This window comes from Pristiophorus japonicus, chromosome 19, assembly GCF_044704955.1.
Source record: "Pristiophorus japonicus isolate sPriJap1 chromosome 19, sPriJap1.hap1, whole genome shotgun sequence".
Classification (NCBI taxonomy): domain Eukaryota; kingdom Metazoa; phylum Chordata; class Chondrichthyes; family Pristiophoridae; genus Pristiophorus; species Pristiophorus japonicus.
In genome coordinates, this window is record NC_091995.1 from 43407513 (window position 1) to 43434924 (window position 27412).

At 44.3% G+C, this 27412-nt stretch overlaps 1 protein-coding gene across 1 annotated transcript in view; it reads left to right on the forward strand.

Moving 5' to 3' along the window:
• The window catches only part of LOC139230192 (collagen alpha-1(XI) chain-like), a 202843-nt gene that overhangs the window by 22422 nt on the left and 153009 nt on the right, over positions 1–27412 (forward strand). The window contains exon 2 of the mRNA XM_070862033.1: positions 27116–27283. Within this exon, the coding sequence (XP_070718134.1) occupies positions 27116–27283 (168 nt within the window). The remainder of the gene's footprint in view (positions 1–27115; positions 27284–27412) is intronic.

Sequence of the window (27412 nt, forward strand, 5' to 3'; positions counted from 1 at the left end):
CTGTTACAGTGAGTTACAGGCAATCTATTACAGCGCATTACCGGGAATCACTTATACAGCGTTACAGTGAATCTGTTACAGTGCATTACACATAATCTGTTACCATGATTTACAGGGTATCTGTTCCATTGCGTCACAGGCAATCTGCTACAAAGCATTACAGGGAATCTGTTATATTGCGTTACATGGAATCCATTACAGTGCATTATATGGAATCTGTTACCGTGCGTTACAGGGAATCTGTTACAGTATGTTACATGGAATCTGTTACAGTGTGTTACATGGAATCCATCACAGTGCATTACATCGAATCTGTTACAATGCATAACAGGGAATATGATACAGTGCATTACAAGGAATCTCTTCCAGTGTGTTACATGGAATCTGTTACAGGGATTCTGATACAATGCGTTACAGGGAATCTGTTACAGTGTATTACAGGTAATCTGTTACAGTATGTTACATGGAATCTGTTACAGTATGTTGCAGGGAATCTGTTACAGTACGTTACAGGGAATCTGTCACAATGTGTTGCAGGGAAGCTGTTACAGCGTGTTAAAGTTAATCTGTTATAGTGCAAAGCAGGGAATCTGTTATAGTGCATTGCAGGGAATCTGTTGCAGTGCATTACACAGAATCTAATGCAGCATGTTGCATGCAATATATTACAATGTGATACAGGCTATCTATTACAATGCATTACAGGGAATCTGTTACAGTGTGTTACATGGACTCTGTTACAGTGTGTTACAGAGAATCTGTTACATTGTGTTACATGGAATCGGTTCCCGGTGCATTACAGGGAATCTCTTACAGTGCTTCACAGGGAATCTTTTACAGTGTGTTACATGGGATCTCTTACAGAGTGTTACAGAAACTATTACACTGCATTGCAAGGAAACAATTACAGTGCATTGCAGGGAAACAATTACAGTGCGTTAGAGGTAATCGGTTACAGTGCGCTATAGGGTAATCTGTTACAGTGCGTTCCAGGGAATCAATTACAATGCATTACAGGTAATCTGTTACATTGCATTACAATGAATCTGTTACAATGTGTTACATGGAACTTGTTACAGTGCGTTACAGTATGTTACAGTGTGTTACATGGAATCCATTGCAGTGTGTTACATGGAATCTGTTACAATGCATAACAGGGAATATGATACAGTACATTACAAGGAATCTGTTCCAATGCGCTACATGGAATCTGTTTCAGGGAGTTACAGGGATTCTGTTACAATGCATTACAGGTAATCTGTTACAGTATGTTACATGGAATCTGTTATAGTGCAAAACAGGGAATCTGTTACAGTGCATTGCAGGGAATCTGTTACAATGCATTACAGGGAATCTGTTACAGTGTGTTACAGTGTGTTACAGGGAATCTATTACAGTGTGTTACAGGAATCTCTGACAATGTGATACATGGAATTCATTACAATGCATTACATGGAATCTGTAAGATTGTGTTACAGGGAATCCTATACATTCTTTACAGGGAATCCGTTACAGTGCGTTACATGGAATCTGTTGCAATGCATTACATAGAATCAGTTATACTGCGTTACAGTGAATCTGTTTCAGTGCATTACACATAATCTGTTACGGTGAATTACAGGTATCTGTTCCACTGCATCACAGGTAATCTTCTACAATACATTACAGGGAATCTGTTACATTGTGTTACATGGAATCCATTACAGTGCATTATATGGAATCTGTTACAGTGTGTTACAGGGAATCTGTTACAGGATGTCACATGGAATCTGTTACAGGATGTTACATGGAATCTGTTACAGTGTGTTACATGAAATCCATTGCAGTGCGTTGCATGGAATCTGTTACAATGCATAGCAGGGAATATGAAACAGTGCATTACAAGAAATCTGTTCCAATGTGTTACATGGAATCTGTTTCAGGGAGTTACAGGGATTCTGTTACAATGCGTTACAGAGAATCTGTAACAGTGTGTTGCAGGGAATCTGTTTCAGTGCATTACACATAATCTGTTACGGTGAATTACAGGTATCTGTTCCACTGCATCACAGGTAATCTTCTACAATACATTACAGGGAATCTGTTACATTGTGTTACATGGAATCCATTACAGTGCATTATATGGAATCTGTTACAGTGTGTTACAGGGAATCTGTTACAGGATGTCACATGGAATCTGTTACAGGATGTTACATGGAATCTGTTACAGTGTGTTACATGAAATCCATTGCAGTGCGTTGCATGGAATCTGTTACAATGCATAGCAGGGAATATGAAACAGTGCATTACAAGAAATCTGTTCCAATGTGTTACATGGAATCTGTTTCAGGGAGTTACAGGGATTCTGTTACAATGCGTTACAGAGAATCTGTTACAGTGTGTTGCAGGGAATCTGTTACAGTGCATTACAGGGAATCTGTTACAGTGCATTGCAGGGAATCTGTTACAGTGCATTACAGTGTGTTACAGGTAATCTGTTACAGTGTGTTACAGGGAATCTGTTACATTGCGTTACATGGAACCTGTTACAGTGCATTACATGGAATCTGTTACAGGGCATTACATGGAATCTATTGCAGTATGTTACATGCAATATGTTACAATGCGATACAGGCTATCTATTACAGTACATTACAGGGAATCTGTTACAGTGTGTTACATGGAATCTGTTACAGTGCATTACAGATAATCTGTTACAGTGTGTTACATGGAATCGGTTCCCAGTGCATTACAGGGAATCTCTTATAATGGTTCACAGGGAATCTTTTACGGTGTGTTACATGGGATCTCTTAGAGTGTTACGGTGAAACAATTACACTGCATTGCAGAGAAACAATTACAGTGCATTGCAGGGAAACAATTACAGTGCATTAGAGGTAATCGGTTACAGTGTGCTATAGGTTAATCTGTTACAGTGCGTTCCAGGGAATCAGTTACAGTGCATTACAGGTAATCTGTTACATTGCATTACAATGAATCTGTTACAGTGTGTTACATGGAACCTGTTACAGTGTGCTTTATGAAATATGTTACAATGCGTGACAGAGAATTTGTTGAAGTGCATTACAGGGAATCTGTTACAGTGCATTACAGTATGTTACAGTGTATTACATGGAATCCATTGCAGTGCGTTACATGGAATCTGTTACAATGCATAATAGGGAATATGATACAGTGCATTACAAGGAATCTGTTCCAATGCATTACATGGAATCTGTTACAGTGTGTGGCAGGCAATCTGTTACAGTGCATTACAGGGTATCTGTCACAATGTGTTACAGGGAAGCTGTTACAGTGCGTTAAAGATAATCTGTTACAGTGCAAAAGAGGGAATCTGTTACAGTGCATTGCAGGGAATCTGTTACAGTTCATTACAGGGAATCTGTTACAGTGTGTTACAGGGAATCTGTTACAGTGCATTATAGGGAACCTGTTCCAGTGCGTTACAGCGAATCAATTACAGTGTGTTACAGGAAATCTGTGACAGAGCATTACAGGGAATTTGTTAGTGTGCTGCAGCGAACCTGTTACAGTGTGTTACAGCGAATCACTTACAGTGTGTTACATGGAACCTGTTATAGTGCGTTACATGAAATATGTTACAATGCGCGATCGGGAATTTGTTAAAGTGCATTACTGGAAATCTGTTACAGCACGTTACAGGGAAGCTGTTACAGTGTGTTACAGGGAATCTGTTACAGTGAGTTACAGGGAATCGGTTACAGTGCATTACAGGGAATCTGTTACAGTGCATTACAGTGAATCTGTTGCAGTGGGTTACAGGGAATCAGTTACGTTGTGTTATATGGAATCTGTTACAGTGTTTTATGGGAAATCTGTTGAAGTGAGTTGCAGGGAATCTGTTAAAGTGCATTATAGGGAATTATGTATGGTGCATTACAGGTATCTTGGTTAGAGTGTGCTGCATGGAATCTGTTACAGTGCGTTACAGGGAATCTGTTAGAATGTGTTGCAAGGAACCTGTTCCAGTGCGTTACAGTGAATCAGTTACAGTGTGTTACAGGAAATCTGTTACAGTGCATTTCAGCGAATCTGTTAGTGTGTTACAGCAAATCTGTTAGTGTGTTACAGTGAATCAGTTACAGTGTGTTACAGGAAAACTGTTACAATGCATTACAATGAATCTGTTACAGTGTGTCACATGGAACCTGTTACAGTGCGTTACATGAAATATGTTACATTGCGTGACAGGGAATTTGTTAAAGTGCATTACAGGGAATCTGTTACACTGCATTACAGAGAATATGTTACAGTGCGTTACAAGGAATCTGTGACAGTGTGTTACAGGGAATCAGTTACAGTGTGTAAGAGCGAATCTGTTACATTGCGTTACAAGGAATCTGTTACAGTGCATTACAGGGAATCTGTTACAATGCGCTACAGCCAATCTGTTACAGAGTGTTACAGGGAATCTGTTACAACATGTAATGGGGAATCTGTTACAGTGCATTACAGGGAATCAGTTACAGTATATTGCAGAGATTCTGTTACATTGTGTTACACAAAATCTGTTACATTGCATTACATGGAATCTGTTACAGTGCATTACATGGAGTCTTATGGAGTGTTACAGGGAATCTATTACAGTGCATTACAGGGAATCTGTCACACTGTGTTACTGGAAATCTGTTACAGTGTGTTAAAGGGAATCTGTTACAGTGCCTTACGGGGAATCAGTTACAGTGTATTACAGGGAATCTGTTACAGTGTGTTACACGGAATCTGTTACATTGCGTTACATGAAATCTTCTAAAGTGCTTTATAGTGAATCTGTTACAATGCATTACAGGGATTCTGTTACAATACATTACAGGCAATCTGTTACAGTATGTTACAGTAATTCTGTTACAGTGAATAACAGGGAATTTTTTACTGTGCGTTACATAGAATCTTTTACAGTGCGTTACAGGGAATCTGTTACATTGTGTTACAGAGAATCTGTTGCAATGTGTTACAAGGAATCTGTTACAGTGCATTAAAGGAAATGTGTTACAGTTGTTACAGTGAATCAGTTACAGTGCATTACAGGGAATCAATTACAGTGTGTTATAGGAAATCTGTTACAGATCATTACAGTGAATCTGTTACAGTGCGTTACAGCGAATCAGTTGCAGTGTGTTACAGGAAAACTGTTACAATGCATTACAATGAATATGTAACAGTGTGTTACATGGAATCTGTTACAGTGTGTTACATGAAATATGTTACATTGTGTGACAGGGAATTTGTTAAAGTGCATTACAGGGAATCTGTTACAGTGTGTTACAGGTAATCAGTTACAATGCATTACAGGGAATCTGTTACAGTGCGTTACAGCAAATTAGTTACAGTGTGTTACAGGGAGTGTGTAACAATGCGTACATGGAATCTGTTAGTGTGTTACAGGGAATTAGTTACAATGCATTGCAGAAAATCTGTTAGAGTGTTACAGCGAATCTGTTACAGTCCGTTACAGCAAATCAGTTCCTGCGTGTTACAGGGAATCTGTTACAGTGCATAACAGGGAATCTGTTATGGTGTGTTACTGAGAATCTGTTACAAAGCATTACAGTGTATCTGTTACAGTGCATTACGGGGAATAGGTTATAGTGCATTACAGGGAATCTGTTCAACTGCATTATGGGGAATCTGTTGCAGTGTGTTACAGGGAATCAGTTACAGTGTGTAACAGGGAATCAGTTACAGTGTGTTACAGGGAATCTGTTACAATGTGTTACAGGGAATCTGTTACAATGCGTTATAGGGAATTGGTTACAGTGCATTACAGGGAATCTGTTGCAGTGTGTCACAGGGAATCAGTTACGTTGCATTACATGGAATCTGTTACAGTGTGTTATGGGAAATCTGTTGATATGAGTTGCAGGGAATCTGTTACAGTGTGTTACAGGGAACCTGTTATAGTGTGTTAGAGGGAATTTGTCACTGTGCATTACAGGGAATCTATGACAGCATTTTACAGATAATCTGGTACAGTGCGTTACAGGGAATGTGTTACAATGCATTACAGGAAATATGTTACAGTGCATTACAGGGAATCTTTTACACTGCGCTACACGGTGTCTGTAACAGTGCATTAAAGGGAATATGTTGCAGTTTGTTACAGGAAATCTGTTGCAGTACGTTCCAGGGAAGCTTTTACAATGCATACATGGAATCAGTTCCAGTGTGTTACAGGGAATCTGTTAAATTGTGATAGAGGGAATCTGTTACAGCGTATTATAGGGAATCTGTTACAGTGCATTACAGGGACTCTGTTACAGTGCTTTACAGGAAATCTGTTACAATGCGTACATGAAATCTGTTACAGTGTGTTACAGTGAATCAGTTATGTGTGTTACAGGGTATCTGTTACAGTGCATGACAGGCAATCTGTTACAATGTGTAACAGCGAATCAGTTACAGTATGTTATAGAGAATCTGTTACAATGCGTTACAGGGAATCTGTTACAATGCATACATGGAAACTGTTGCAGTGAGTTACAGGGAATCTGTTACAGTGTGTTTCAGGGAATCTGTTGCAGTGCATTACAGGGAATCTGTTACAGTGTGTCACAGTGAATCAGTTACAGTGTGTTGCAGGGAATCTGTTAAATTGCATTACAGAGAATCTGATACGATGCATTACAAGGTATCTGTTACAGTGTGCTACAGCGAATCAGTTACAATGTGTTACAGGGAATCTGTTAAATTGTGTTACAGGGAATCTGTTACAGCATGTTACAGGGAATCCGTTATAGTGCATCACAGGGAATCTGTTACAGTGCTTTACAGGAAATCTGTTACAATGCGTACATGGAATCTGTTGCAGTGTGTTATGTGGAATCTGTTTCAGTGTGCTGAAGGAAATCTGTTACAGTGAATTACAGGGAATCTGTTACAGTTCATACAGGGAATCTGTTAAAATGCATTATGGGGAATTTGTTGCAATGTGTTACAGGAAATCTGTAACAGTACGTTACAGGGAATCCATTACTGTGTGTTACAGGAAATCTGTTACAGTGCATGACAGGCAATCTGTTACAATGTGTAACAGCAAATCAGTTACAGTGTGTTACAGAGAATCTGTTACAATGCGTTACAGGGAATCTGTTACAATGTATACATGGAATCTGTTGCAGTGAGTTACAGGGAATCTGTTACAATGCGTTTAAGGGAATCTGTTACAGTGCATTACAGGTATCTGTTACAATGCATACATGGAATCTGCTACAGTGTGTTACAGTGAATCAGCCACGGTGTGCTACAGGGAATCTGTTACAATGCGTTACAGGAAACCTGTTACAATGCATACATGGAAACTGTTGCAGTGAGGTACAGGAAATCTGTTACAATGCGTTAAAAGGAATCTATTACAGCGCATTACAGGGAATCTGTTAGTGTGTCACAGTGAATCAGTTACAATGTGTTACAGGGAATCTGTTAAGTTGCGTTAGAGGGAATCTGTTACAGCATGTTACAGAGAATCCATTACAGCGCATTACACGGAATCTGTTACAGTGCACTACTGGGTCTCTGTTTCAGTGTGTTATAGGGAATCTGTAACAGTGCATTACAGAGCATCAGTGACAGTGTGTTATAGGGAATCTGTTACAGTGTGTTACAGGGAATCTGTTAATATGCATTGCAGGGAATCTGGTACAGTGCATTACATGGAATCTGTTACATTGTGGTACATGGAATCCATTAAGGTGCATTATGGGTAATCTGTAACAGATCATTATAGGGAATCTGTAACACTGCTTTATAGGGAATCTGGTACAATGTGTTACATGGAATCTGTTACAGTGCATTACAGGGAATCTGTTACAGTGTGTTACAGGGAATCTATTGCAGTGCATTACAGGAAATATGTTACATTGTGTTCCAGGGAATCTGTTTCATTGCGAGAGGGATGGTTCATTGCGAGAGGGATGGAGTACAAAAGCAGGGAGGTCCTGCTGCAACTGTATAGGGTATTGGTAAGGCCGCACCTGGAGTACTGCGTGCAGTTTTGGTCACCTTACTTAAGGAAGGATATACTGGCTTTGGAGGGGGTACAGAGACGATTCATTAGGCTGATTCCGGAGATGAGGGGGTTACCTTATGATGATAGATTGAGTAGACTGGGTCTTTACTCATTGGAGTTCAGAAGGATGAGGGGTGATCTTATAGAAACATTTAAAATCATGAAAGGGATAGACAAGATAGAGGCAGAGAGGTTGTTTCCACTGGTAGGGGAGGCTAGAACTAGGGGGCACAGCCTCAAAATACGGGGGAGCCAATTTAAAACCGAGTTGAGAAGGAATTTCTTCTCCCAGAGGGTTGTGAATCTGTGGAATAATCTGCCCAAAGAAGCAGTTGAGGCTAGCTCATTGAATGTATTCAAGTCACAGATAGATAGATTTTTAAGCAATAAGGGAATTAAGGGTTACGGGGAGAGGGTGGGTAAGTGGAGCTGAGTCCACGGCCAGATCAGCCATGATTTTATTGAATGGCGGAGCAGGCTCGAGGGGCTAGATGGCCTACTCCTGTTCCTAATTTTTATGTTCTTATGTTACAGTGCATTACAGGGAATCAGTTACAGTGCGTTACAGTGAATCTGTTACTGTGCATTGCTGGTTATCTGTTCCAGTGTGTTACAAGAAATCTGTTCCAGTTTGTTACATGTAATCTTTTACAGTGCTTTTAAGGGATACTTTTACAGTGCATTACATGGAATCTGTTACAATATGTTACATGGAATCTGTTGCAGTGCGTTACAGGGAATCTGTTACAGTGCGTTATAGGGAACCTGTTACAGTGTGTTACAGAGAATCTGTTACAGTGCATTACAGGTAATCAGTTACAGTGCATTACGGGGAATCTGTTACAGTGTGTCACAGGGAATCTGTTGCAGTGCATTACAGGGAATCTGTTACACAGCGTTATGGGGAATCTGTTACTTTGCATGATGGGGGAATCTGTTACAGTGCATTACAGGAGATCTGTTACAGTGCGTTACATGGAATCTGTGACAGTGTGTTACATAGAATCTGATACAATGGTTTACAGGGAGTCTGTTACAGTGCATTACGGGAAATCTGTTACATTGGGTTGCAGCTAATCTGTTTACAGATGGTTACATGGAATCTATTACAATGTGTTACAGGGAATCTGTTACAGTGTGGTACATGGAAACTGTTACAGTGTGTTATGGGGAACCTGTTACAGTGTGTTACAGTGAATCTGTTACAGGGCGTTATAGGGAATCAGTTACAATGCATCACAGGGATGTGTTACAGTGTTTTATGTGGAATCTGTTGATGTGAGTTGACAGGATTCTGTTACAGTGTGTTACAGGGAATCTGTTAGATTGTGTTACCTGGGACCTGTTAATGTGTGTTGTAGGGAATCTGTTATAGTGCATTACAGGGAATCTGTTCTAGTGCGTTACAGGGAATCTGTTACAGTGCATTATAGGCAATCTGTTACAGTACATTACATGTAATATGTTACAGTGCATTACAGGGAATCTCTTACAGTGCTTTACAGGTAATCTGTTACAGTATGTTATAGGAAACCAGTTGCAGTGCATTACAGGGAATCTGTTACAGTGCGTTACAGGAATCTGTTTAAAATGCATTATGGGGAATATGTTACAGTGCATCACAGCGAATCTGTTAGTGTGTTACATGTAATCTGTTAAGTGCTTTACAGGGAATCTGTTACATTGCGTTACAGGGAATCAGTTAAAGTGCATTACTGGGAATCGGTAACAGTGTGTGACAGGGAATTTGTTACAGTGTGTTACAGGTAATCTGTTACAGTACATTACAGGTAATCTGTTACAGTGTGTTACAGGTAATCTGTTACAGTTTGTTACACGGAATCTGTTACAGTGCATTAGAGGGAATCTGTTACAGTGCATTACAGGGAATCTGTTATAGTGCGTTACAAAGAATCTGTTACAATGCATTACAGGGGATATGTGACAGTGTGCTACAGGGAATCGGTTACATTGTTTTACAGGGAATCCGTTCCAGTGTGTGACAGGGAATCTGTTACAGTGCGTTACAGAGAATCTGTTACAATGCATTACAGGGAATCTGTTACAGTGTGCTACAGGGAATCGGTTACACTGCTCTACAGGGAATCTGTTACAGTGTGTGACAGGGAATCTATAACAGTGCATTACAGAGAATCTGTTACAATGCACTACAGGGAATCGGTTACAGTATGTTACAGGGAATTGGTTACAGTGCATTACAGCGAATTGGTCACACTGCTTTACAGGGAATCTGTTACATTGCATGATGGGGAATCTGTTGCATAACATTACAGAGAATCTGTTACAGTATGTTACATGGAATCTGTTACTGTGCATTACATAGAATCTGTTACAATGCGTTACAGGGAGTCTTACAGTGCATTACAGGAAATATGTTACATTGGGTTACAGTTAATCTGTTTACAGATGGTTACATGAAATCTGCTACGTGTTTTATGGAGAATCTGTTGATGTGTGTTGCAGGGAATCTGTTGCAGTGCATTATATGGAATATGTTACAGTGTGTTACAGGGAATCTGTTACAGTGCATTAAAGAATCTGGTACAGTGCATTACAGGGAGTCTGTTACCGTGTTTTATGGGGAATCTGTTGATGTGAGTTGCAGGGAATCTGTTACAGTGTGTTACAGGGAATTGTTGTGGTGCGTTACAGGAAATATGTTACAATGTGTTACGGGGAGTGTGTTACAAAGCATTACAGGGAATCTGTTACAGTGTGTTACAGGGTTTCTGTTACAGTGAGGTACAGGGAATCTGTTACAGTGCATTACAAGGAATCCGTTACACTGTGTTACACGGAATCAGTTACAACGTGTTACAGGGAATCTGTTACAGTGTGGTACATGGAATCTGTTACAGTGTGTTATGGGGAATCTGTTGATGTGACTTGCAGGGAATCTGTTACCGTGCATTACAGGGAATCTGTTACCATGCATTACAGGGAATCTGTTACAGTGCATTACAGGGAATCTGTTACAATGCGTTACATGGAATCCGTTAATGGTTGTTATAGGGAATCTATTACAGTACGTTACAGGGTATCTGTTACATTGTGTTACAGGAATCTGCTAACATGTGTTATAGGGAATCTGTAACTGTGCATTACAGGGAATCTGTTATAGTGCATTACATGGAATGTGTTATAGTGTATTATAGAGAATCTGTTTTAGTATATTACAGGGAATCTGTTACAGTGTGTGATAGGGAAACTGGTGCAGTGCTTTACACCAAATCCATTAAACGTGCATTATATGGACGCTGATGCGCTGCATTATAGGGAATCTGTGACAGTGTGTTACAGGGAATCTGTTACAGTGTGTTACAAGGAATCCGTTACAGTGTGTTACATGGAATCCTTTAAAAGTGCATTAAAAGTAACCTGTTGCAGTGCATAACAGGGAATTTGTTACAGTTTGTTACAGGGAGTATGTTACAGTGCGATGCAGGAAACCTTTACATTGCGTTACATTGAATCTGTTACAGTGCGTTACATGAAATTTACTGTGTGTTACTTGGAATGTGTGACTAAGTGTTAATTGGATTCTGTTACAGTGCATTACAGGTGATCGTCCGCGGAGTGGTACAGGGAATCAGTGGCATGGCGTTTCAGGGCATCTGCTACAGTGATTACAGGGAATCAACTACAGTGTGTTAAAGGTAATACATTTACAGTGCATTACAAGGAAACTAGTACAGTGTGTTTCATACAATATGTTACAGTTGTTTACAGGGAATCTGCTACAGTGCATTAAAGGGAATTTACTAATAGTATGTTATAGGGAATCTGTTACTGTTGTTACATGGAAGCTGTTACAGTGTATTACAGGAATCTGTTACAGTGAATTACACGGAATCTACTCACAGTGTGTTACAGGGAATCTGTGACAGTGTTACAGGGAATCTGTGACAGTGTATTACAGAGAATCTGTTACAGTGTATTACAGGGAATATTACAGTGTGTTACATGGAATCTGTCACAGTGTGTTACATGGAATCTGTCACAGTGTGTTACTGGGAAACTGTTACAGTGTGAATCAGGTTAATCTGTTATAGTGCGTACCAGGGAATCTGTTACAGTGCGTTACAGGCAATCTGTTACATTGTGTTACAGGTAATCTGTTACAGTGCATTACAACAAATTTGTTAATTTGTGTTAACGGGAATCTGTTACACTGTGTTACAGGGAATCTGTTACAGTGCATTTCAGGGAATCTGTTATAGTGCTTACAGCAAATCTGTTACAGTGCATTACAGGGAATCTGTTACAGTGCATTACAAGAAATATGTTACAGTGTGTTACAGGGAACCTGTTACATTGCATCACAGGAAATATGTTACAGTATGTTGCAGGGAATCTGCTACTGTGCATTACAGGGAATCTTTTACTCATGTTACAGGCAATCTGTTACATTGCATTACAGTGAATCTGTTACAGTGTGGTACAGGAAATCTGTTACAACGTGTTACAGGGCATCTGTTACATTGTGTCACAGGGAATCTGTTACATTGCATTTCATGGAATCTATTACAGTGCATTACAGGGAATCTGTTAGAGTGTTCCAGAAAATCTGTTACAGTGCATCACAGAGAATCTGTTACAGTGCATTATAGGGAATGTGTTACAGTGCGTTACAGGGAATATGCTAGTGCTTACAGGGAATCTGTTACATTGAGTTACAGGAAATCTGTTACAATGTGTTACATGGAATCTGTTACAGTGCATTACAGGAAATCTGTTACAATGTGTTACATGGAACCTGTTACAATGTGTTACAGGGAATCTGTTACAGTGCGTTACAGGGAATCTGTTAAGCCACATTATAGGGAATCTGGTACAATGCATTACAGGGAATCTGTTACAATGCATTACACGGAAACTGGTACATTGTGTTACAGGGAATCTGTTACAACGTGTTAAAGGGAATCTGTTACATTGCATTACAGCGAATCTGTTAGTGTGTTATAGGGAATCTGGTACATTGCATTACAGGGAATCTATTACAGTGCATTACAGTGAATCTGTTACAGAGTGTTACAGAGAATCTGTTACATTGCATTACAAGGAATCTGTTACCATGTATTACAGGGAATCTGTTTGCGTGCATTACAGGGAATCTGTTACAGTGCATTACAGGGAATCTGTTACATTGCATTACAGTGAATCTGTTACAATGTGTTACAGGGAATCTGTTACAATGCATTACAGAAAATCTGTTACAGTGCATCACAGAGAATCTGTTACAGTGTGTTACAAGGAATCTGTTACAATGTGTTACAGGGAACCTGTTACAGTGCTTTATAGGGAATCTGTTACAATGCATTACACGGAATCTGCTACATTGTGTTACAGAGAATCTGTTACTATACATTGCAGGGAATCTATTACAGTGTATTGCAGGGAATCTATTACAGTGTGTTACAGGGAATCTGTTACAGTGTGTTACAGGAGATCTGTTACAGTGCATCACTGGGAATCTGTTACATGGCATTACAGAGAATCTGTTACAGTGCATTACAGGGAATCTGTTACAGTGCATTCAGGGAATCTGTTAGTGTGTTATCGAGAATCTGTTCCAATGTGTTACAAGGAATCTTTTACAGTGTGTTACACGGAATATGTTACAGTGTGTTACAGGAGATCTGTTACAGTGCATCACTGGAAATCTGTTACCTTGTGTTACAGGGAATCTGTTACCTTACATTACATGAAATCTGTTACAGTGTGTTACTTGGAATCTGTTACAGTGTGTTACAGGAGATCTGTTACAGTGCATCACTGGGAATCTGTTACCTTGTGTTACAGGGAATCTGTTACAGTGTGTTACAATGAATCTGTTACATTGCATCGCATGGAATCTGTTACTGTGCGTTACATGGAATCTGTTACATTCTGTTACAGGGAATCTGTTACATTGCATTACTTGAAATCTGTTACATTGTGTTACATGGAATCTATTACAGTGTGTTTCATGCAATTTGTTACAGCACATTACTGAAAAACTGTTACAGTTCGTTACATGGAATATGTTACAGTGCATTACAGGAAATCTGTTACAATGTGTTACATGGCATCTGCTACAGTCCATTATAGAGAATATGTTACAATGCATTACAGGGAATCTGTTACAGCGCATTATAGGGAATCTGGTACAATGCATTACAGGGAATCTGTTACCATGTGTTACAGGGAATGTGTTACAGTGCATTACAGAAAATCCGTTACAGTGCATTACAGGGAATCTGTTACAATGAGTTACAGGAAATCTGTTACAATGTGTTACATGCAATCTGTTACAGTGTGCTACAGGGAATCTGTTACAGTGCATTACAGAGAATCTTTTAAAATGCATTACAGGGAATATGTTACAATGCGTTACATGGAATCTGGTAAATTGTGTTACATGGAATCTGTTACAATGTGCTACAGGGAATCTGTTACAGTGCATTACAAGGAATGTGTTATAGTGCATTAGAGGGAGTGTTATCGAGAATCTGTTCCAATGTGTTACAGGGAATCTGTTACAGTGCATCACAGGGAATCTGTTAGTGTGTTATCGTGAGTCTGTTCCAATGTGTTACGTGGAATCTGTTACAGTGTGTTACAGGGAATCTGTTACCTTGCATTACATGGAATATGTTACAGTGCTGTACAGAGAATCGGTTACAATGTGTTACAGGGAATCTGTCACAGTGCATTACTTGGAATCTGTTATATTATGTTACAAGGAATCTGTTACAATGTGGTACATGGAATCTGTTACAGTGTGTTTCATGCAATTTGTTACAGCATGTTACTGGGAAACTGTTACAGTGCGTTACATGGAATCTGTTACAATGCATTACAGGAAATCTGTTAAAATGTGTTACATGGCATCTGCTACAGTGCGTTACAGGGAATCTGTTATGATGCGTTTCAGGGAATCTGTTACAGTGCATTATAGGGAATCTGGTACAATGCACTACTGGGAATCTGTTACAATGTGTTACATGGAACCTGGTACATTGTGTTACAGGGAATGTGTTACAGTGCATTACAGGGAATCTGTTGCTATGTGTTACAGGAAATCTGTTACAGTTCATTACAGGAAATCTGTTACAGTGCTCACAGGGAGTCTGTAACAATGAGTTACAGGAAATCTGTTACAATGTGTTGCATGGAATCTGTTACAATGCGTTACAAAGACTCTGTTACAGTGCATTACTGGGAATCTGGTACAATGCACTACTGGGAATCTGTTACAATGTGTTACATGGAACCTGGTACATTGTGTTACAGGGTATCTATTACAATGTGTTACAGGGAATCTGTTACAGTGCATTACAGGGAAGCTGTTACAGTGCATTTGAGGGAACCTTTTACAGTGTGTTATCGAGAATCTGTTCCAATGTGTTGCAGTGAATCTGTTACAGTGCATCACAGGGAATCCGTTACAGTGTGTTATCGGGAATCTGTTCCAATGTGTTGCATGGAATCCGTTACAGTGTATTACGTGGAATCTGTTACCTTTCGTTACATGGAATCTGTTACAGTGCTGGATAGGGAATCGGTTACAGTGCATTACAGGGAATCTGTTACAGTGTGTTACATGGAATCTGTTACCTTTTGTTACATGGAATCTGATACAGTGCTGTACAGGGAATCGGTCACAGTGCCTTATAGGGAATCTGTTACAGTGTGTAACATGGAATCTGTTATCTTTCGTTACATGGAATCTGTTACAGTGCTGGATAGGGAATCGGTTACAGTGCATTACAGGGAATCTGTTACCTTTCGTTACATGGAATCTGATAGTGCTGTACAGGGAATCGGTTACAGTGCATTACAGGGAATCTGTTAGTGTGTTACAGGCAATCTGTTACAATGTGCAACTTGGAATCTGTTACCTTGTGTTACATGGAATCTGTTACAGTGTTGTACAGGAAATCTGTTACAGTGCTGTACAGGGAAACTGTTACAATGCGTTACAGGGGATCTGTTACAGTGTGTTACAAGGAAACTGTTACAGGGAATCTGTTACTGTGTGCTACATGGAATCTGTTACAGTGCGTTACAGGGAATCAGTTGCAGTGCGTTACAGGGAATCTGTTAGTGTGTTACAGGCAATCTGTTACAATGTGCAACTTGGAATCTGTTACCTTGTGTTACATGGAATCTGTTACAGTGTTGTACAGGAAATCTGTTACAGTGCTGTACAGGGAAACTGTTACAATGCGTTACAGGGGATCTGTTACAGTGTGTTACAAGGAAACTGTTACAGGGAATCTGTTACTGTGTGCTACATGGAATCTGTTACAGTGCGTTACAGGGAATCAGTTGCAGTGCGTTACAGGGAATCTGTTACATTCTGTTACAGGGAATCTGTTACATTGCATTACTTGGAATCTGTCACAATGCATTACAGGGAATCTTTTACATTGCATTACTTGGAATCCATTACAATGCGTTACAGGGAATCTGTTACATTGTGTTACAGGGAATCTGTTACATTCTGTTACAGGGAATCTGTTACATTGCATTCCATGGAACCTGTTGCATTGTATTACAGGGAATATGTTTCAGTGTGTTATATGGAATCTGTTACAATGTGTTTCATGCAATTTGTTACAGCACGTTACAGGGAATCTGTTACAGTGCATTACAGAGAATCTGTTACCATTTGTTACTGGGAAACTGTTACAGTTCATTACATAGAATTTGTTACCGTGCATTGCAGGGAACCTGTTACAGTGCATTAAAGGACATCTATTGCAGTTCGCTACAGGGAAACTGTTACAGTGCATTACAGGAAATCTGTTACAGTGTGTTACATGTAATCTATTACAGTGGGTTACAGGGAATCTGTTACTGTGCGTTACAGGGAATCAGTTACAGTGCATTACAGAGAATCTGTTACAGCATATTACAGGGAATTAGTTACAATGCATTACTTGGAATCTGTTACAATGCGTTACAGGGAACATGTTACATTGTGTTACAGGGAATTTGTTACAGTGCTTTACATGGAATCTGTTACAGTGCGTTACAGGGAATCTGTTACAGTTTGTTACTGGGAAACTGTTACAATTCATTACATGGAATCTTTTACCGTGAGTTGCAGGGAACCTGTTACAGTGCATTAAAGGAAATCTATTACAGTTCGTTACAGGGAAACTGTTGCAGTGCATTAAAGGAAATCTATTACAGTTCGTTACAGGGAAACTGTTGCAGTGCATTACAGAAAATCTGTTAGTGTGTTACATGCAATCTATTACAGTGGATTACAGGGAATCTGTTACAGCGCGTTACAGGGAATCAGTTACAGTGCATTACAGAGAATCAGTTACAGTGCATTACTGGGAATCTGTTACAGTGTGTTACATGGAATATGTTGCAATACATTACAGGGACTCTGTTACAGTGTGTAACATTGAATCTGTTACAGTGCGTTACAGGGAATCTGTTAGTGTGTTACATTGAATCTGTCACAATGCGTTACAGGGAATCTGTTACAGTGCGTTACATTGAATCTGTTACAATGCGTTCCAGGGAATCTGTTACAGTGCGTTACATTGAATCTGTTACAATGCGTTACAGGGATTGTGTTACAGTGTGTTACATTGAATCTGTTACAATGCATTACAGGGAATCTGTTACAGTGCATTACATTGAATCTGTTACAATGCGTTTACTGGGAATTTCACAAACAGCAATGAGATAAATGATCAGATAATGTATTTTAGTACGTTTCGTTGAGAAATAAATATTGGCCCAGGATACCGGGGATAACTCCCCTGCTCATCTTCAAATAGTGCGGTAGGACCTGAAGCCTTGGTTTATCGTCTCATCTGAACTGTGGTGACTCCCACAGTGCAGCGCTCCCTCAGCACTGCACTGGAGCATTGGCCCGACATTCAAATTGGAACGACGATCTACTGCCTCAGAGGCGAGAGGGCTGCCCACTGAGCTTCAGCTTGAGCATGGTGGCATCGATAAACGAGGAAGAGGCAAGCGAGGAGGTGACAGAGGGAGCACGGTTGGGTGGCTGCCTGCACCCCTGTCTCCATGGCTCCCCAGGCAGTTGATGAACTAGAGTTGACCCTCCATAACCTGAAGCTCATCCAAAACTCGGCTGCTCCGTGTCCTAACTCGCACCGAGTCCCGCTCACCCATCACCCCTGTGCTCGCTCACTTACATTAGCTCCCGGTTCAGCCACGCCTCGGTTTCAAAATTCTCATCCTTATTTTTAAATCCCTCCATGGCCCCTCGCCCCTCCCTATCTCTGTAATCTCCTCCAGCCCCACAACCCCCCGAGATGTCTGCGCTCCTCTAATTCTGCCCTCTTGAGCATCCCTGACTATAATCACTCAACCTTTGGTGGCCGTGCCTTCTGTTGCCTGGGCCCAAGCTCTGGAACTCCCTCCCTAAACCTCTCCACCTCTCTACCTCTCCTTCCTCCTTCAAGCTGCTCCTTAAAACCTGCCTCTTTGACCAAGCTTTTGGTCACCTGCCATAATTTCTCCTTATGCGGCTCGGTGTCAAATTTTCATTTGGTCATCTCTCCTGAGAAGCGTTTTACTATGCTAAAGGCCCTAGATAAACGCAAGCTGTTGTTGCCAGAGCGGAAAATCACCAGTTAAACGCCACAGTCGGAAATCCTCGTCTCTTTGAGGTGGAGCCAAGTGCTGGCTGGGAGCCTGGGGTGCTGGCGGGTGAGCTGCCCAGCTTCCTCGCTTGTTCAAGCATGTGATCCTCTGCCCGCCTGCTCCTGGGGGCTGGGCCTGACTACTGTCCGAGGGACACTGTCTGCTTTAGCGGGAAGCCTCCTCACATCCTCGAGCTTCTTCTCCCAGCCTGGCTATCAGGGTGGGTGGGGGATGGTGAGGAGGTTGCAGAGCACCAACAGGGAAGCTCGGGATTAAGGTCGACGTCGAGATGAGGGAGACCACAATCATCGAATCATAAAAATTTACAGCAGGGAAGGAGGCCATTTCGGCCCATCGTGTCCGCGTCGACGAACAAGAGGCCATCCAGCCAAATCCCACTTTCCAGTTCTTGGCTCGTAGCCCTGTAGGTTACTTTAAGGGCACATCCAAGTATCTTTTAAATGTGGTGAGGGTTTCTGCCTCTACCACCCTTTCAGGCCGTGAGTTCCAAACCACCACCACCCACTGGATGAAGAAATTTCCCCTCAAATCCCCTCTAAACCTTCTACCCATTACTTTAAATCTATGCCCCCTGGTTATTGACCCTCTGCCAAGGGAAACAGGTCCTTCTTATCCACTCTATCCAGGCCCCTCATAATTTTATACACCTCAATAAGGTCTCCCCTCAGCCTCCTCTGCTCCAAAGAAAACAAACCCAGCCCCAGGGGAGCTGTTATGTCCACCCGAGGGGGCAGACGAGGCCTCGGTTTAACATCTCATCTGAAAGACGGCACCTCCAACAGTGCAGCACTCCATCAGTACTGCCCCTCCCACACTGCAGCACTCCCTCAGTACTGCCCCTCCGATAGTGCAGCACTCCCTCAGTACTGCCCCTCCGACAGTGTCGCGCTCCCTCAGTACTGCCCCTCTGATAGTGCAGCGCTCCCTCAGTACTGCCCCTCCGACAGTGTCGCGCTCCCTCAGTACTGCCCCTCCGATAGTGCAGCGCTCCCTCAGTACTGCCCCTCCGACAGTGTCACGCTCCCTCAGTACTGCCCCTTCGACAGTGTCGCGCTCCCTCAGTACTGCCCCTCCGACAGTGCAGCACTCCCTCAGTACTGCCCCTCCGATAGTGCAGCACTCCCTCAGTACTGCCCCTCCGACAGTGTCGCGCTCCCTCAGTACTGCCCCTCCGATAGTGCAGTACTCCCTCAGTACTGCCCCTCCGACAGTGTCGCGCTCCCTCAGTACTGCCCCTCCGATAGTGCAGTACTCCCTCAGTACTGCCCCTCCGACAGTGCAGCACTCCCTCAGTACTGTCCCTCTGACAGTACAGCACTCCCTCAGTACTGTCCCTCCGACAGTGCAGCACTCCCTCAGTACTGCCCCTCCCACAGTGCAGCACTCACTCAGTACTGCCCCTCCCACAGTGCAGCACTCACTCAGTACTGCCCCTCCCACAGTGCACTGCTCCCTCAGTACTGCCTCTCCGACAGTGCAGCGCTCCCTCAGTACTGCCCCTCCCACAGTGCAGTGCTCCCTCAGTACTGCCCCTCCCACAGTGCACTGCTCCCTCAGTACTGCCTCTCCGACAGTGCAGCACTCACTCAGTACTGCCCCTCTGACAGTGCAGCACTCACTCAGTACTGCCCCTCCCACAGTGCACTGCTCCCTCAGTACTGCCTCTCCGACAGTGCAGCGCTCCCTCAGTATGCCCCTCCGACAGTGCAGCACTTCCTCAGTACTGCCCCTCTGACAGTGCAGCGCTCCCTCAGTATGCCCCTCCGACAGTGCAGCACTCCCTCAGTACTGCCCCCTGACAGTGCCGCACTCCCTCAGTACTGCCCCTCTGATGGTGCTTTACTCCCTCAGTACTGTCCCTCTGACAGTGCAGCACCCCCTCATCACTCCACCAGCTCCAAACCCTACCAACTGCAATGTGTATTTGCGCTGATAGTGAACGAGTACAGGTCGCGATGCTCCCCACAGTTGAATAGCTGGCGGCCGAAGCTCCCATCTAAAGCATGCAGGTGAAGCATGGATGCATTAAGGAAGCCACAGAGGGTGTCTTCTGCCTGTGTGATTAGAGCCCAGTGTATGTCAGCCCCTTTTGTGTGGGGGGCGGGTGCGGGAGAAAGTTAACCGGGGTGGGGGGGGGAGGGGGTTTGGGGGCAGAATGAATAAAAGCACAAAGCGACATATGGGGGTCAGAGGTCAGAGGGCATGCACCATCTTGGGCTAAGTTAGGCACAGCTGGACTCGGTGGAGGTGGGGGCTAACCGTGAGGCCAGATGATGGGATTCAGTGGTGGGTGGGGGGATTTGGCAGAGAGACGGGAGAGCGGGGCTGGGCAGCAGGGGGCAGTGAAGCAGAGGAGAAACAGCCCTGGCTCTAAATCCCGCAGGACCGCACATACGATTGGGGTCGGCCTGCCCTGGGCCCTGGGCCCAGTGTCTCCTCCAGCCTGTCTGGAGCATGGATTGACAGTGCTGGATGTCATTGGGCAGACAGCCTAACAGCACGGGCCAGCCATCCCCTTAAAGGCACAGTCCACTCTCTCTCTCCCTCTCTCTGCAACTTTCCTTTCTGAATTCAGTTAGTGCAGCTAAGGTGGCAAGTTTCCTGTCAGAGAGATTTATATCAAATCAGCCGTAACTCAAGTTCTATCAAAGAAAGAAAGACATATGTATTTTTGTAAAGCACTTTTCACAGCCCCAGCTCTTTCCAAAGTGCTTTACAGCCAATGAATTACTATTTGAAGTGTAGTCACTGTTGTAATGTAGGTAATGCCACAACCAATTTGCGAACGGCAATCTCCCACACACAGCAATGTGACAGCCAGATCATTTAGTGATCATTCAGTGACGTTGGTTGAGGAATAAATACAGGCCCCAGGTCACTGAGTTTAACTCCCTTGCTCTTCTTCGAATTAGTGGCCGTGGAATGTTTTACGTCCACCTGAGAGGGCAGACAGGGTTTAACGTCTTATCTGAAAGACTGAGACTGGCAGATTGCAAGAAAACAGCAAGGGACAGAAAACACAGCCTGCTCTCTGATTGGATACTGAGCCCTGCGATAGAGCCAATGACCATTCAGCTCTCTGATTGGATACCGGGCCCTGAGAGAGAGAGCCAATGACCATTCAGCTTTCTGATTGGATACCGAGCCCTGAGAGAGCAAGAGCCAATGACCATTCAGCTCTCTGGTTGGATACCGGGCCCTGAGAGAGCGAGACAATAACCATTCAGCTCTCTGATTGGCCCCCGAGCCCTGAGAGCAAGATAGCCAATGACCATTCAGCTCTCTGATTGGCCACCGAGCCCTGAGAGAGAGAGAGCCAATGACCATTCAGCTTTCTGATTGGCTACCGAGCCCTGAGAGAGCGAGAGCCAATGACCATTCAGCTCTCTGATTGGCTACCGAGCCCTGAGAGAGTGAGCCAATGACCATTCAGCTCTGTGACCGAGCCCTGAGAACCAATTTATCTTTCATAAATGGAAAAACGGCGCCTCTTTAAGAAAAGTCCCATTTTTCTTTTCTTGATGTATCTGGGGGGGGAAAGTGTTGCTGAGGATGCTAGAAATTGCAGCTTGCCGGACTGGATACACCCAGCCGTCTGGTGCAGCAATGCCCGCTGGCACGGAGAGGGTAGGGAATGCCTGGCATTCCATCGGGCCTAGTCAGGAAACAGTGGTTCTCAGAGCCTGATGGGCCTGGCTCCAAGCGGCAGTGACTCAGTTACCGGGCAAGATTCCCAGAGAGCTGACAGAAGACCAAACAATACCAGTGAGGCAGTCGAGGACTGAGTGGGTTACTCACCCACTGAACTTAGCCGTCTGCTACTCCAGCTCAGCCAGCCTGCCGCCCTGTTTAAGGTCGCTGGTTTAGGTCGCTGGCAGCCCGGGTCTTTTAAGAAAGGGTCGTGTGTTTAAAAAAGAAAATCTATCGTTTTGTTTTAAAGGGAAGCAGGTTTTTTTTAATTAATCTATTTCTTTTGGCAGTTTTATTTTCCCCTGCATCTGGCCGGTTTAGAGTAAAATATCAGAGGTGAGGGCCAATTTCAGCTCATTGGCAGCCGCTGTGATACCCGCAGGGGTCTAGAATGAATAGCAGCGGCAGCAGCAGCCTGCTGCAGTCAAATAACAATCCCAAATATGTAAACAGGGAAAGGATCCCAAATAAACAGCCAGCGGGTTGTGGCTACAAACCAAGGAGGCTGCCTCACAATCTCTAGCTCTGTAGTACGGGGGATACAAAGAGAAAGTGACTCCGTTTGGGTCGAAGCTTGCCACCCTGAGCGCTTCGCTGCCTGTCGCGTACTTCTGCCGTTTCTACTTCTGAAGTGTCTCAGTGTAGGGAAACGCGGCAGCCAGCCTGCGCACAGCAAGCTCCCACAAATAACAATGGGGCAAAGAGCGGGCCATCTGCTTTGAGCGGCATGGGTTGAGGGATGAATGTAACTCAGACAGACTGCAGTAGAAGTGTGGACATTTTAATGTGGAACTGGTGGAACTAGGTGGCACCTGGGGGGGCAGGGTGTGAGTGGGTGAGACACATTCACTCGTCCACCAGAGGACCGATGGTGGCCTGTGCAACCTTCCACCATCGCTGTAATGTATTTGCTTCATGGGTTCTTTGCTTAAGAATTCATAGCAACACATTGCTATTGAGAATGAATTGGTTTATTAACAAAGGTTTAACAATAGCACTACACATTACCAGTTCATCCACCAGGCTCACATCCACCTGCCTCATCGTGGATGACCCAGACCCGACTGGCTGGGGTTTTATTGAGTCTTGTGAACATCACGTGACGGGCCGAGCCACTCACGATGCAACAGCTCGACCAACTTGTGAGCATTCCTCACCGGTGCTTACATTACAGTCGCCAACCCTCCAGGATTACCCTGGAGATTCCAGGAATCGAAGTCTAATCTCCAGGTCACTGCAATCCGGGAGAAACACCATCATCATTGATGTTTTGTTCTCCTCCTTTATTTAGTAATTACATTTTGGAGATTGGGGGAAGAAAGTCCGTTTGACGGGCAGTCAGGAATAAGCCAATCGGGTAATGAAGAGCCTGTTCGCTTTCCAATTGGCTGGGAAGGCAAGGTGGACATGTCAGGCCACCAATGGCAGGAGCCTGGGGGGGCGGTATGGGGCGGTTGGAAGCCAGAGGTCTTCAAAACCTCCAGGAATAGGGCCAACCAGAATTGGCAACCCTAGTTCCACCATCCGTGAACTTGAGATCATCCTAAACTCGGCAGCCCGTACCCTAACCCGCACTAAGTCCCGCTCACCCATCACCCCCTGTGCTCGCTGACCTACATTGGCTCCCGGTTAAGCAACGCCTCAATTTCAAAATTCTCATCCTTGTGTTCAAATCCCTCCATGACCTCGCCCCTCCCTATCTCTGTAATCTCCTCCAGCCCCACAACCCCCCGAGATGTCTGCGCTCCTCTAATTATGGCCTCTTACGCTTCCCTGATTATAATCGCTCAACCATCGGTGGCCGTGCCTTCTGCTGCCTGGGCCCCAAGCTCTGGAACTCCCTCCCTAAACCTCTCCACCTCTCTACCTTTCCTTCCTCCTTTAAGACATTCCTTAAAACCTACCTCTGTGACCCTTTTGGTCACCTGCGCTAATATCTGCTTTAGTGGCTGGGTGTCAAATTGTGTTTAATAATCGCTCCTGTGACGTGCCTTGGGATGTTTTAGTACATTAAAGGCGCGATGTAAATACAAGTTGTCAGGATTGGGGTTGGTGCTGCCAAAAGAACAATGAGCCAAGACTTGAACTCAAAGTGGAATATCCCGCTGCTAAAGTAAAGCTGGGCGTAACTCTGGGCATCCACTTAAAGGCACAGCAGCTAGTTCCTGCGCCACTCCTGGGTCATTGAGGGGTCAGGCGACCTTTATATTTACATATTTTACTGAAATCTCAGACTTGAAGTTAATTACTTTAATTCTAAACCGACTTCAGATGAATTAGAAGCGGTAGTTGCAACCACAACTGTGATGTCTGACAGTGAGCTGTTTAACTTCCTGTGCACCGGGAGGGTGTCACAGTGAGCAGTTTAACCCCCAGTGTACTGGAAGTGGGTCACGGTGAGTGATTTAACCCCCTGTGTACTGGGAATGTGTCACAGTGAGTGATTTAACCCCCTGTGCACTGGGAGTGATTTAAACCCCTGTGTACTGGAGGGGTGACACAGTGAGCAGTTTAACCCCCTGTGTACTGGGAATGTGTCACAGTGAGTGATTTAACCCCCTGTGTACTGGGAATGGGTCACGGTGAGTGATTTAACCCCCTGTGTCCTGGAAATGTGACTCGGCGAGTGATTTAACCCCCTGTGCACCGGGAGTGTGTCACAGTGAGCAGTTTAACCCCCGGTGCACTGGAAATGTGTCACAATGAGCAGTTTAACCCACTGTGTACTGGGAATGTGTCACAGTGAGTGATTTAACCCCCTGTGCACCGGGAGTGTGTCACAGTGAGCAGTTTAACCCCCTGTGTACTGGGAATGTGTCACAGTGAGTGACTTAACCCCCTGTGCACTGGAAATGTGTCACAATGAGCAGTTTAATCCCCTGTGTACTGGGAATGTGTCACAGTGAGTGATTTAACCCCCTGTGCACCGGGAGTGTGTCACAGTGAGCAGTTTAACCCCCGGTGCACGAGAAATGTGTCACAGTGAGTGATTTAACCTCCTGTGTACTGGGGGGGGGGGGAATGTGTCACAGTGAGAAGTTTAACCCTCTGTGCACTGCGAATGTGTCAGTGAGAAGTTTAACCCCCTATGCACTGGGAGTGTGTCACAGTGAGCAGTCTAACCCCCTGTACACTGGGAGAGTGTCACAGTGTGATTTAACCCCTTGTGTGCTGGGAATGTGTCACAGTGAGTGATTTAACCCCTTGTGCACTGGGAATGACTTACAGTGAGCAGGTTAACCCCTTGTGTACTGGGTGTGTGTCATGGCGAGTGATTTAACCTCTTGTGCACTGGGTGTGTGTCACAGTGAGTGATTTAACCCCTTGTGTACTGGGATTGTCCCTGAAATGTGCAGCATAACTAAGACCGCTTATTTCCACCTCCGTAACTTCACCAATCTCCGCCCCTTGCCTCAGCTCATCCACTGCTGAAGCCCTTAACTGTGCATTTGTTACCTCCAGACTTGACTATTCCAGCGCACTTCTGGCTGGTCACCCAAATTCTACCCTACGTAAACTAGAGGTGATCCAAAACCCGGCTGCCGTGTCCTAACTCGCACCAAATCCCGCTCACCCATCGCTGACCTACATTGGCTCCCGGTTAAGCAATGTCACGATTTCAAAATTCACATCCTTGTTTACAAACCCCTCCATGCCTTCACCCCTCCCTCTGTAATCTCCTCCAGCCCCACAACCCCCCGAGATATCTGCGCTCCTCTAATTCTGCCCTCCTGAGCCTCCCTGATTATAATCGCTCAACCATCGGTGGCCGTGCCTTCTGTTGCCTGCGCCCCAAGCTCTGGAACTCCCTGCCTAAACCTCTCCACCTCTCTATCCCTCTTTCCTCTTTCAAGACGTTCCTTTAAATGTACCTCTTTGACCAAGCTTTTGGTCTCCTGCGCTAATTTCTACTTGTGCGGCTCGGTGTCAAATTTTAAATCTCATAACACTCCTGTGCAGCGCCTTGGGACGGTTCACTAGGTTAAAGGCGCTATATAAACACAAGTTGTTGTTGTGGTCCCGCCATTGGCCATCCTCGTGCCATCATTCTTCCCCCGGCCAATCAGAAAGCGACCGGCCTCTTTTGTTACCCGATTGGATGACCCTGGACTAACAGTGAAACAGCCTCTTTTTTAGTTGCTCATATCATTTATAACTGGTGCTCAGAGAAGATGCAAGCAAACACACAGATCCTTTGGAAATTGCCAGATGCTTTTTTATACCTGAGGTTTTACTCACAGCGGGGAACCGGGAGACTAATCTTCAATTCTCAGACAACCCTGAAGGGTTTAGCAGTGCCTGCTCTGGAGGTGGAGAGGTTCTGCGGGGCTTTCAAGGGGTGAGGGGGTGAGGTGGGTGGGGGTGGGGTGCAGGGAGTCAGGCATAAGAAGGGGAGTCAGCTGGGGCCTTCCAGTCATTGGGGAGGGTGGCAGTTTTGCAGTAGGGTCCAGTGGGGGGGCCACCAAGGAAGCTAGGTGAGACCAAGAGACAACCTGGGGAGACGAGGTGTGGGAGAGGGCTAGAGGTTCACCTTACGTCTGATCGCCCAAGCCCAGTTTCAAAGGCCGGACAGGCAAGTGGAATCTCTAGCCCAAGGGGATTGAGGGCTGGGCGGGGGTCGGTCGATGAGAGGGTTTCTGACCGCCGCAGTTAGGTCGGCAGGCCTCACGGCGAACATCCTTTGGTCCCGTTTGACCGCAGCACTGAATGCCCTCCTCTCTGTTCTCCCTCCAGCCGACCCCGTGGACGTTTTACGAGTGTTGCAGTTTAATACGTTACCGGAAGGAGTACGGAAAGTTACAGGCTTCTGTCCCAAAAGGAAATCCGTATCCAGCTCAGATGTGGCTTACAGAATATCCAAAAAGGCTCAAATCAGCGCCCCCACCAAACAACTGTTCCCAGGTAAGAAGTGGGTGAGCAGAACGGGGGGAGGAGTGGGTCGGGGAGCTCTGCGGAGTGTGTGAAACGGGCGGTGTGGAATTTGGGAGGGGAGGGGAGCTCTGCGGAGTGTGTGAAACGGGCGGTGTGGAA